The following is a 12,127-nucleotide window of genomic DNA, read 5'->3' as shown; positions in this document are numbered from 1 at the left end:
AAAACTGTTCTTGCACCGTTTCAGTTGGTTGCTGTTAGTATTATAGTCTAAGTTCTGCATGCTATAATGGTTATGTGGATGAATACATTTTTAATAAAGTAAGATTGATTACTAGCTTTCCATCTGCTGTGAAAGTATTATTTTTCAGTGAATGAAGTTTTTAAAAAAGGGGAAGTGGGACTATTGAAAGGAATTGAGTCAAAACATAAAATGCAACGGAGGGAAAGACACCCTATAACCCATATTTACTATGGCTAACCCACCTAGCCAATACATCCCTGTACACCTATATGGGCAACTTCGCATGGCCAATCCACATAACCTTCACATCTTTGGACCCCAGGAGGTACCCATGCAGACACTGGGAAAATGGGCAAATTCGACATAGTCGCCTAAGGTGGGAATAGTACCAAGTCCCTGGTGCTGTGAGGCAGCAGTGCTTACCACGGAGTCACTGTTCTGCCCTATTGGGTGCATTGGAGAAAGAAAGAGGAAGTGATAATACATCAACATTATTTTGTCCAGATTAAATTAATGAGTTCATATATTATTAGTGCAAATGATAATGCAGAAATGCTGATTGGGTTATCCATCTCTGCCTCCACCTGAGGTCCCCAGCATCATCATTGCCAATTTGATTCATCCCTTTTGATATTAAGACATGTCTGAAGACACTGTATGTTGCAAAAGTTATGCACCCTGACAACTTTCTGACTATAATATAGTGGACTTATGCTCCAGAAATGTAGTATCCTATCCAAGTTGTTCAAGTTTAAATATAATACTGCCAGACAATATAGAAGATTGCTCCAATTCTAACTTGTTGACATAATTCAACTTTTTGACCCATTAAGCACCTTGATATGCAAAGTGATGGGAGGCATCATCAATGGTGCCATCAAACAGCAATAACCTGCTCAGTGTTGCCATTGGCTTCTGACTTCATTACGATCTTGGTCCAAACATGGATCGATTGAACTGAACTCCAGAAGGTAGACTAATGTGTTTGCACTTGATACCAAGGTAGCATTTGCCTGAGTAGAAATGAGAAGCCCTAGCAAAACTGATGAAAGTCTGGAGGAAAATGCTCCACTCTTGCAGAAAGGAAGATAAGTTGGATGTTGAGGCCAATTTTCAGGATATTCCTTCAGAAGGTCTTCCAGGTAATGTCCTGAGACCAACCATCTTCAGCTGCTTCATCAATAACCTTCTTTGCATTTGTATGGTCAGAAGTGGGGATGATTGCTCAATGTCAGTACCATTTGTAACTCCTTTGATACTGAGGCAATCCCCTGCTTCATATGCAAAAAGATCTGGATAACATTGAGGGTTAGGGTGAAATGGTATTTAGTAAAACTTGCACCATGCCTGTACCAGGAAGTGACCACCTCCAAAAAAAAATCGAAGCTTTGTTTCCTTGATATTCAATGGCATCATTGTCACTGAAACCCTAGCTATTAATGCCTTGCAGTTTATCACAATTTGCCAGCTGCCTCCTATGCCATTCAAAGATGGCATCTCTACCTCCCAGAAAGACACAAGCAGCAGATGCGTGGGAACTTGACCATCTACAAGTTCCCTCCAAATCACACACCATCCTAACTTTAGAATGTATTACCTATTACTGTAACTAGCTTAGCATCCTTTCCCTCCATAAGAAATGTGGGTGTACCTGCACCACATAGACTGCGATCTTCAAGAAGATGGCTCACGACCATCATCTCAAATAATTAAGCCTATGTAATAATGGCTATCTTAGTTAATGATGTCCATATGCTGTAAAATAGTAAAAATCACTGAATTTTGAGTGTTCGTTCTGTTGAACCCAAGAAGCTTAAACCATGCTGTACTACTCCATTTTAGGTTTGAGAGAGTGGCTACATGCTCTTGTAACAAAATTTTAATTACACAATAATTGGTTCATAAATTACTTTGTCATTCTGATAGATTATTGCTTTGCTATTGCCATAAAAGTGACTGGGATTTGCATGAGATTGCAGAGTTATAGTGGTGGGACCAGAGTCCATGATTTTTTTTTTTGTAAATCCAGGGGTAAATTCTTTTTAATGGGGCGAGGAGTTGTCATACTAGACAAATGTAAATTTGAGATTACAATCAGTTCAGCCATGATCTTATTGAATGGTGGAGCAGGCTTGAGGGGCTGAATGGTCTACTCCTGTTCCTTACACATGTTGTATTTACATAACTTGAGGTCTGCCATAATTTGACAGTTTTGATCAGGTTTTAAACATTCTTGGCTTTTTAATTTAATATAGCAACTCTGAGTAATGGCACTTATTTCAAATTACAGAACAGACAATGCTGTAAAAAATCACTGGAACTCGACATTGAAAAGGAAGGTAGAGGTTGAAGGCTACTTACAAGATGGTAACCAGGATATGCCAATGTTTTTATTTGCTCATTCGGAGGATGGTGAAATACAGTGTTTCAGGACCAAACTGACTCAGGTTTGTTCACTTTCAGAGATTTGTAATAGTTTACTGATTTTTTTTTCTCTAGTTAATAAGAAACTTGGTAAAATCTTTCATTGGGAAAGAAAAATGAATGTCATTTTTATCTTTGATTTAATTAGAAATCAGAATTAATAATAAAATGCCCAAGTTACTTACTTTTTTTTTTCCCCTGTTGTTTGCTAATTTTTGCTCTGCTTTCCAGTTATGCTTTTTTCCAGTTAATCGTTTGGATTGAAGTGAAATTTAGAGATTCAACCCCATTTTGGTGCAGCACCTACTGTGACACGAGGGGTGCCCAAAGTGTTTTAGCTCTTTACTATTTCAGTAATATTAGTTGAGGACTAGCTATTGGTCAGACCGGGAAGAGAACGCCTTTACTTTCTTCAGATGTTCCCATAGCAGCTTGTACGTTCACTTTGCTAAAGTGTTTGGGCCCCAGCAAAAGCCCAACTGAAGACTTGTGCTTCAAACTAGCTGCAGCTTTAACCACGCTCTTCCAGATCAGCTACCATGCCACCATCTACCCAACAACATAGAAAATGCTCAGGTTTTTCCAGTACATATAGGAACACAATTCAATCCAGTCAATTACAGCACCAGTGGTGTATTCTAAATCAGTAGCTTTCTGTCAACACTGTCAAGAGGTGCTTACTTAGCATTAACCAGCTAAGTGATGTGTAAGGATTGTGTCTGTTCATTTTGTTTTTAAACTGTGGACTGAAATGAAGAGCTATTTTAAAGCCTGCTGTATGTTTTGAAAGCAAGTGTACCCATGTTAAGCAACATGTAAACAACTGTTTCAATCAACCACCTCTGAAGTTTGAGTTATAGATGATTTTGAGCTGACAGTGTACAGATGCAGCTTTTGTTGGCAATAAGAAGCTGATTGGACTAGAGACCAGTTATCAACGAGAGTCCTTTTGCCTTCCAACAATTGTGTGATTGGTTCTTTGATAACTAAGCAGCTTGGAGGTTTTGCAAGTTAGAAAGAGCTGTTCAGTTCTTCCAAAGTTCGGGAACAATCTATCTGTTCTCTGCAGTCAAAACTAAATTTAAATTTGAAAACTAGTTTACCTTCCCTGCAACAGTTGTAAGCTGTGACTTTTCACTTTTTTTGAAGTGAACCAACCACCTTGTGTCTCTTTCCAACCAGAGGAAGTACCTGCAGAAAGATGACTGAAGCAATCTGCTGACCAGCAGAAATGTTCTGAAGGTCATCTCAATGACAGAACCTGGAGAGAGATGTTTCTGAAGTGTCTTTCCAGTTTTCTTTCCCCCTCTGCCCAATAATCTATGAATGAAAGAGTTTATAAAATAATTTGAGTTTTAATTGGCTTGAGTCTAATTACTTGTAATATATAGTTATTACTTGTTCGCTATAGAAATCTGGTCCATGCTTTCTATCAACCTGGGGTCAAAAGTTGGGTAAATTAGGAAATTTTGCATATCTTTTACTTTTCTGATGACTCTGAGAATAGCAGGACTTGATTTCCAAAATGCTCCCTCAGTGAGTTGTAACTATGTTTGATTTGGTTTTCGCCAGGACCATCTGCTCCAACTTGATTGCAACTTTTGCCCAAGTTGGCCAGATATGAGGTTTGCATGGCTGATGATGATAATGTGGCATTTGACAAAGTGTGGCATCAGGAAACCTAGTACAATTAAAATCAACAGAATTGGCAAGTTCTTCACTGGCTGGATCACATTATCTCTGTTGCTGTGTCCTCCAACAATAGCTGTGTTTATATTAAATAAGGAGCAGGAATAGGCAATCTGGCCCTTCAAGCTTTCTCTGCCATTCAAGCTGATCATGGCTGATCATTCAACTCCATACCCCGTACACACTTTCTCTTCATACCCTTTGATAACCTTTGGCCTTAAGTTCTATATTTAACAATCATCTAACTTCCAGGGCATTGTTGCAGGAAGTCCTCAGTGCTCTGTTGCGAGCATAATTATCTTCATGTGTTATCTCTCGAATTTAACGTTGAAGTGGGGATGTTTGCTGATGCTTCGTGTACAGTCCCACTGAAACGATGCAGATACTTGCTTACCCTGGACAGCATATCAGGCTTTAATTGACAAGTGACAAGTATCATTCATATGACACAAGTTCGTGGCAATGATATTTCCGATCTAATCATGTCCCCATCGTATTTAATGGCATTGCTATTGCTGAAATCCCCACCAGCATCCTAGGGTTACAATTAACTGAAAACTGAATTGAGCTAGCCATATAATTGCTGCACAAGCAGCTCAGGGGCTGGGTATTCTACAGTGAGTAACTTGTCTCCTTACTCCCAAACTTATGCAAGGTAGAAATCAGGGTTATACCATCCACTTGTCTGGATGAGTGTGCCAACAACTTGTTTGAAGCTCTATACCATCCGAGATTAAACAGTGCACTTGATCAGCCCCATCCACATTTCTTAAGCATTCACATTTCACCACTGGTGTATGGTGGCAGCAGTTTATGCCACTTCTCAAACTATATACACCTTCCAAACACGCAACTTCTCCAACCAGGAGAAGAACAGCAGATCATTGGACCTCCAAATTGTCCTTGTGTCCTGCAACATCTTGGTTTGGACATACACTTGTATTCCTTCTCCAGTGAATAAAGCAGTAGATTCAAGGCTGAGAATAAAATAATAGCAATATAGAAAATTTAAGTTTGATCAACAGGAAGGGACAGAGAACAAACCCAAGTATAGACTGTAGTCGGGGAGAGTCCTATAGCACCAAGGTAATGTCCTCAGTTCAAGTCCCATCTGCCTCAGACATGCATAACATGTTAAAAATATCTACACCAAAGGTCAAGACCAGATTCTATAAAACTGAAAACTAAAGGTTCTGTATCTATATACGTGCAGCATTCATAAGAAACATGAGTCATAATTAAGTAAAACACGATAGCCATTACTGAAACTCAACTAGGCAAAAGTGAGGACTACAGATGCTGGAAACCAGAGTTTAGGTCTGAGTGGTGCGGGAAAAGCACAGCAGGTCAGGCAGCATCCGAGGCTGATGAAGGGCTTTTGCCCGAAACGTTGATTTTCCTGCTCCTCGGATGCTGCCTGACCTGCTGTGCTTTTCCAGCACCACTCTGATCAATTACTGAAACTCATTTCATTATAAGAACTAGATACAGAATGTTTGGGAGTATTTGATATTCAAGAATAGGAGGCTACATAAAGTTGGAGAATTAACAATGTTTAACAAATAATACATTTGTGCATGAGTTAGATGACATTGGTTCAGGAGACCAGGATGTGCGATCAGTTTGGTTAGAGATGAGTAGTAGGAGAAAGAAATCACTAGATGTCTACAGCTCTTTAGCAAAGTATGCAAAAGTAGATATGAGGTATTAGAGGAACGGCAATAATCATGGCTGGTTTTGCGATACCTGTAAACTGGTAAAATCAGATTGATGTTGGTAGTCTAGGTGAGTATCAATACTTCAAAAAATATTTTGGCACTAACCAGAGAGCTGTTTTGCTCAATTTAGTATTGTGTAATGTGACAGGATTGACAAATAACATCAGAGTAACTACAGCAGCTACCACAATATGGTTTGAATTTATATCTAGCTTCAAAGGTAGAAAAATGGGTTTAAGACCTTTGTTTGTAAGACCATGAAATCTGAGCAACTTGATGAGGTACTGGACTAGAGGATGGGTCAGTACAGAAGCAAGGTGATACTTCAAAATACATATGTTCTTACCACAACAAATTCAAGAGACCCTATCTGAAGTTAAAGGAATAATTAAAATTGAGAAAAGCATACTGTGCAAACATGAGAGGCAGGTGAGATGATTAGTCAGAATCTAAAGAATGGAAAATAATGACTGAATAATCTGGTGAAAGAAATTAGTATGAAGAAACTAGCTATAAATCTTAAAAAATCAATAGCAATTGTTTCCGCAGGTATTTGAAGAGGAATAGAGGAAGTAAACTGAATGAGTTGCAAAGATATAAGATTTAAAATATTATCTTGGCTTCTCTCTCCACAGATGCCAGATTTGCTGAGTTTCTCTAGCACTTCCTGTTTTTATTTCAGATTTCCAGCATCAACAGTACTTGCTTTTATTTGAGTGTTACTCATTTAGAGAGTGAGAGGGAAGTTAATAGTAAGTAATAAGGAAATGGCAGATGAAATGAACAAATATTGCTTCTTTAGAGGATATAAAGAAGTTCCAGTAAAGCTGTAAATCGGGACAAGGAAGGAAAATAGGACCTTAGTGATAATTTCAAAGTAAGTTCTATTGTGCAAATATACGGACTGTGGGCTGACTAATCCCTGGGTCCTGTTGGACTTCATCCGAGGGTCTTAAAAATTGTGGTTAATGAGATAGTAGATCAGTTTGTGTTAACTTTCCAAAAGTCAATAGATTTAGGAAAGGTTTCATCAAACAGGAAAGTCATACATATATTTCTCCTTGAAGGAGGTAGGAAGCTATAGGCCAATTCATTTGATGTTTGTTGTGGGAAATGAGGAGGTTTTGGCTTAGCACGTATTTTTGTCTTTTAAAAAAAGAAAACTCAAGGTTATTGGGAAGCTGAAAGGGAAATGGCATTTAATAACTTGATGGAATTCTTTGAAGGAATAACTTGTGCTATGGCTGAAGGGAGCCTATAGACATACTTTTTGATTTCCAGAAGAAATTTGACAATCTGCCCCATAAAACATTGTTGCACAAAGTAGAAGCTCATAATGTTGGGTTAATATGTGAGCATGGTTAGAAGATTGGCTGCTTGGCTGAAAACTTGTATGTAAGCTTTTTTTATGTCAGATTGGCAGGATGTGATGGAACTGCATGGGATCTGTGTTGGGGCCTTAACTTTTTACAATTTATTTCAGCGCTTCAGGGAAGGGGGAGTGAAAGTGTACAATTATTGAACGTTGATGAGATCACATCTCAAATACATGGTGCAGTTTTGGCCGCCTTATCTAAGAAAGGATATAAATGTTTCGTAAGTGGTTCAGATTGCATTAAGGAAAGATTGGACAGAGTAGGCTTGTTTTTCACATGAAAGATCGGACAGAATGTGCTTGTTTTTATTGGAAATGTGAGGAATGAAGAATTCATTTGACTGAAATGAATCGTCTTAATAAGTTAGACATGGAAAGGATGTTTCCTCTTAAGAGTGAATTGAGAACTCGACGGCATTGATTTAAGGTTGGAGGTTGTCAATTTTGGTCAAATGAGAAGAAACATTATCTGAGGCTTTGGAATTCTCTGCTGTAGAAAGTGGTGGACTTGGGGTTGTTGAGGCAAAGTAGATTCTTGTTTGGCGTGGGAATTAAAAGGATATTGTCAATTGTTGGGAATGTGAATTTCGTAACCCAGATCAACCACGATATTATTAACTGGCAAAACAGGCTTGGGGGACCAAATGGCTTTTTTTTTCTCTTATCTGTTGGTAAGGATCCAAAATTGACTGAGATATATCTACGCATACTTACAGAGATTGTGTAAGTTGTGGTGTCACTGGCCATAATGTTTGTGGCCTGTAGACTTGATGTACTTGATGTATTTACAAATGAGAGGGACCATATTGTTGAAGAGGAGAGTATGAAACAGACTGGTAAGCTAGAGGAGATACTTGTTAGGAAGGATGTTGGGCACTTTGAAAACTTGAGGGTAGACAAGTTCCCCGGGCCTGACGGGATATATCCTAGGATTATGTGGGAAATTGCAGAGCCGTTGGCAATGATCTTTTCGTCTTCACTGTCAACAGACATGGTACCAGGGGACTGGAGAGTGGCGAATGTTGTGCCCCTGTTCAAAAAAGGGAATAGGATAACCCCAGGAATTACAGGCCAGTTAGTCTTACTTCGGTGGTAGGCAAAGTAATGGAAAGGGTACTGAGGGATAGGATTATAAATATCTGGAATGACACTGCTTGATTAAGGACAGCCAGCACGGATTTGTGAGGGGTAGGTCTTGCCTTACAAGTCTTATTGAATTTTTTGAGGAGGTGACCAAGCATGTGGATGAGGTTAGAACAGTAGATGCAGTGTACATGGATTTTAGTAAGGCATTTGATAAGGTTCCCCATGGTAGGCTTATGCGGAAAGTCAGGAGGCAAGGGATAGTGGGAAATTTGGCCAGTTGGATAGAGAACTGGCTAACCGGTCAAAGTCAGAGAGTGGTGGTAGATGGTAAATATTCAACCTGGAGCCCAGTTACAAGTGGAGTTCCACAGGGATCAATTCTGGGTCCTCTGCTGTTTGTAATTTTTATTAATGACTTGGAAGAGGGAGTCAAAGAGTGGTTCAGTAAATCTGCAGATGATACGAAGATTGGTGGAGTTGTGGATAGTGAGGGGGGCTGTTGTGGGCTGCAAAGGGACTTAGATATGATGAAGAGCTGGGCTGAGGAGTGGCAGATGGAGTTCAACCCTGTCAAGTGTGAGGTTGTCCATTTTGGAAGGACAAATAAGAATGCGGAATACAGGGTTAACGGAAGTGTTCTTAGTAAGGTGGAGGAGCAGAGGGATCTTGGGGTCTATGTTCATAGATCTTTGAAAATTGCCATTCAGATGGATAGAGCTTGTAAGAAGGCCTATAGTATATTAGCGTTTACTACCAGAGGGATTGAATTCAAGAGTCGTGAGGTGATGTTGCAGCTGTACGGGACTTTGGTAAGGCCACGTTTGGAGTACTGTGTGCAGTTCTGTTGCCTCACTTTAGGAAAGATGTGGAAGCTTTGGAGAGAGTGCAGAGGAGATTTACCAGGATGTTGCCTGGAATAGAGAATAGGTGGTGCGAAGATAGGTTGAGAGTGCTAGGCCTTTTCTCATTGGAACGGTGAAGGATGAGGGGTGACTTGATAGAGGTTTATAACATGATCAGGGGAATAGATAGAGTAGACAGTCAGAGACTTTTTCCCCCAGGTACAACAGAGTGTTACATGGGGACATAAATTTAAGGTGAAGGGTGGAAAGTTTAGGGGGGATGTCCAGGGTAAGTTCTTTACCCAGAGAGCGGTGGGGGCATGGAATGCGCTGCCTGTGGGAGTGGCAGAGTCAGAATCATTGGTGACCTTTAAGAGGCAATTGGATAGGTACATGGATAGGTGCTTAAGCTAGGACAAATGTTCGGCACATCGTGGGTCGAAGGGCCATTTCTGTGCTGTATTGTTCTATGTTCTATGTACTGAAAGTCTGAAGAATTGTAAATGTTTTGTTTTTAAAAAGAATATAAGGATAAACCCCCAGCAATTACAGGCAGGCTAGTTTAGTTTGGATGGTTGTGAAACTGCTAGAGGCAATAATTCAGAATAGTCTTAAATGACATGGTTAAAACAGAGGTTAATGCAATCCATGTGTAAACAGTGTTCCAAAAGGCATTTGAATTAATGCTGCATAACATTTGAGAACTGTTAAAGTTCGTGGATTAAAAGGGACAGTAACAATATAGATAGAAAATTGGCTGTGTGATTGGAAATGGAAAGTAATAGATATTCCTCCATCTGGGGGAAGGTTTGTAGTGAGCTCCTTAAGGGTCAATTCTGGGACTCTGGCTTTTCCTGCTAATATTTTAGTGATCTAGAGTTTGGCATACAGTGGACAAGTTCCATGTTTCCAGACTCTACAAAATTTGGGAGCTTTGTGAACAGGACAGTGTAGAATTTCAAGAAGTATGGTTGAATGGTTGGATACATGGCAAGTGAACTTCAGTGTGGAGAGGTTAGCTGTTAATTTTGGTAGAGCATAGAGAGACGCTATAAAACAGTGAATTACTCTAGGTGTGCAGAGAGGCATGGCTATGTAAGTGCATAAGTCGTTTAAGTATCAGCAGGTGGAGACAGCAGTTAAAGCATACAGTATCTAGTTTTTATTAATGGAGACATAGAATATAAGATTAAGGAAGTCATGCTGAACCTGTATGCAGATTTCAGCTGGAATGTTCTACAGTTTTGGGAACCACGGTTCAAGGATATAAATGCATTTGGGGGAAAGCAGAAGTTTACAAGAGTGGTTCTGGATGAACTTTAGTTGTGAAGATAGATTGAAGAAGTTGGAACCGTTTTCTTCAGCGAGAAGGCTGAGAAGATTCAATAGAAGGAATTGCTAGAAGCTTTCAAAATCATGACGAGCCTGGACAGAGTAGATAGTGAAAAGATGTTCCCACTCATAAATGGATCAAGAATGAGAGGCACAGATTTTGAAGTCCTTTGCAAAGGAGCCAAATGTGATGTGAGGGGGAAAAAAAATCTTGTTCACACAGCAAGTAGTTCAGGTCTGGAATGTGCTGCTTGGAAGTGTGGTGGAGGCAGTTTTATTTAAGTATTTAAGAGTAGTTTAGAGGTTATTTATAATTAACTAACGGTGTGGGGTTACAGTGAAAAGGAAGGAGAATGGGCTATGTCATGATGTTGTCTTGGAGAGCTGGTGCCAACATTAAGACCAAATAGCTTTTTGTGCCTCAAAATTTGAGATGCTTTGCACACATCACTTTCCTTCATGGTTTTTGAAAAGGGACAAATAGGTAAATGTTTCTTCCTTTACTGTGGTCCTGTCATTTTTTTCCCCAGGAGGCATAGAATTAATTTTCTTGTTCAATCAATCAACTAGCCTTCCTTGCTAATCTTCTCTGAATATTTTCATTAAGTGCATTGACTGTATTGCAGTACAAACTTTCAGCTTGAGAGCTTTAAACTTAGGAAACACTTTTGATAAATTTCCTGAATAATTTGAGCGCATTCAAAACAAAACTGTGACATGATCTTGTTTTCTTTTCCTTTCAGACATCTTCAAAACATGAACCTGTTTCTGTAGAACCAGTTCCACAGCAGCCATCTGTTACTATAAAGCAGGTTAGAGAATAGTGGGAATAAAACACTGCAATTATTTGCAAGCTTTAACATTTACTAGGCTTGTTATATGTATGAACATTTTTAATATATAGAATGCTTAAAATAATTGTAAAACATATATTATACAATATGCTTTTTCCTTCAAGGTTTTAAGGAAGTTACAAAATTTCTTACTTTCAAAAACACTTGAAAAGCAATTAAAAGCTCAATATCATGTTTATAAGTTTTGTTTCTTTCTAAAATGTGTAAAGCAACTTTCTTAATGAGTAGCCAGAACATTAATTCTTTGGTATATTAAAAAAAAAGCTGCAGAAATTCAGCAGACTTGGCAGTATCTGGGGAGAGCTACTGCATTTTCTAATTTTATTTTGGATTTCCAGCACCTGCTGTATTTTGCATTTATTTGACTAGACCTTTTATATGTTTAGTTTTCTGTCAGATTAACTAACTACTCAATTTCAACATTTACAAGATTGCAAATAATGAAGGTAATTCAGTGTGTCTTAAAACACTTTATCTAGAAAAATTCCATATGGAGATTTCACCTGTATGTTGCTGTTCCTGGCATCTGTTCTAAATTCATTTAAACAGTGTCCTTGTTTCAGCACATCTCAATTTAAGTTAAACTAGCACTCGAGGTTACATTTTCCATTTCCATAATGATCTCAGATGTCTCCTTTTGCAAGTCCAGGTTTTTCATGTTATTTCTTATAACTTTGGCACTTCTCTGTACTGCATCCAGTATGCTGTAGAGATATCCAAGTACAGGTTGAGCAGAGAAGAACTGAGGGTGATTGCATTTTGAAGATTTGAGCTATGAGGAAAGAT

At 38.9% G+C, this 12,127-nt stretch overlaps 1 protein-coding gene across 3 annotated transcripts in view; it reads left to right on the top strand.

Annotated features, from left to right (window-relative positions):
* mybl2b (v-myb avian myeloblastosis viral oncogene homolog-like 2b) overlaps positions 1 to 12,127 on the top strand; it is a 51,531-nt gene that overhangs the window by 19,492 nt on the left and 19,912 nt on the right. For all 3 annotated transcript variants that reach the window (XM_060836120.1, XM_060836119.1, XM_060836118.1), the window contains exons 6-7: positions 2,312 to 2,468; positions 11,231 to 11,299. In XM_060836120.1, the coding sequence (XP_060692103.1) occupies positions 2,312 to 2,468; positions 11,231 to 11,299 (226 nt within the window). The remainder of the gene's footprint in view (positions 1 to 2,311; positions 2,469 to 11,230; positions 11,300 to 12,127) is intronic.

The sequence above is a fragment of the Hemiscyllium ocellatum genome, chromosome 15, assembly GCF_020745735.1.
Source record: "Hemiscyllium ocellatum isolate sHemOce1 chromosome 15, sHemOce1.pat.X.cur, whole genome shotgun sequence".
NCBI classification, from domain to species: Eukaryota; Metazoa; Chordata; class Chondrichthyes; order Orectolobiformes; family Hemiscylliidae; genus Hemiscyllium; species Hemiscyllium ocellatum.
Note: the sequence above shows the minus strand (reverse complement) of the source record. Positions and strands in the feature narration are given on the sequence as shown.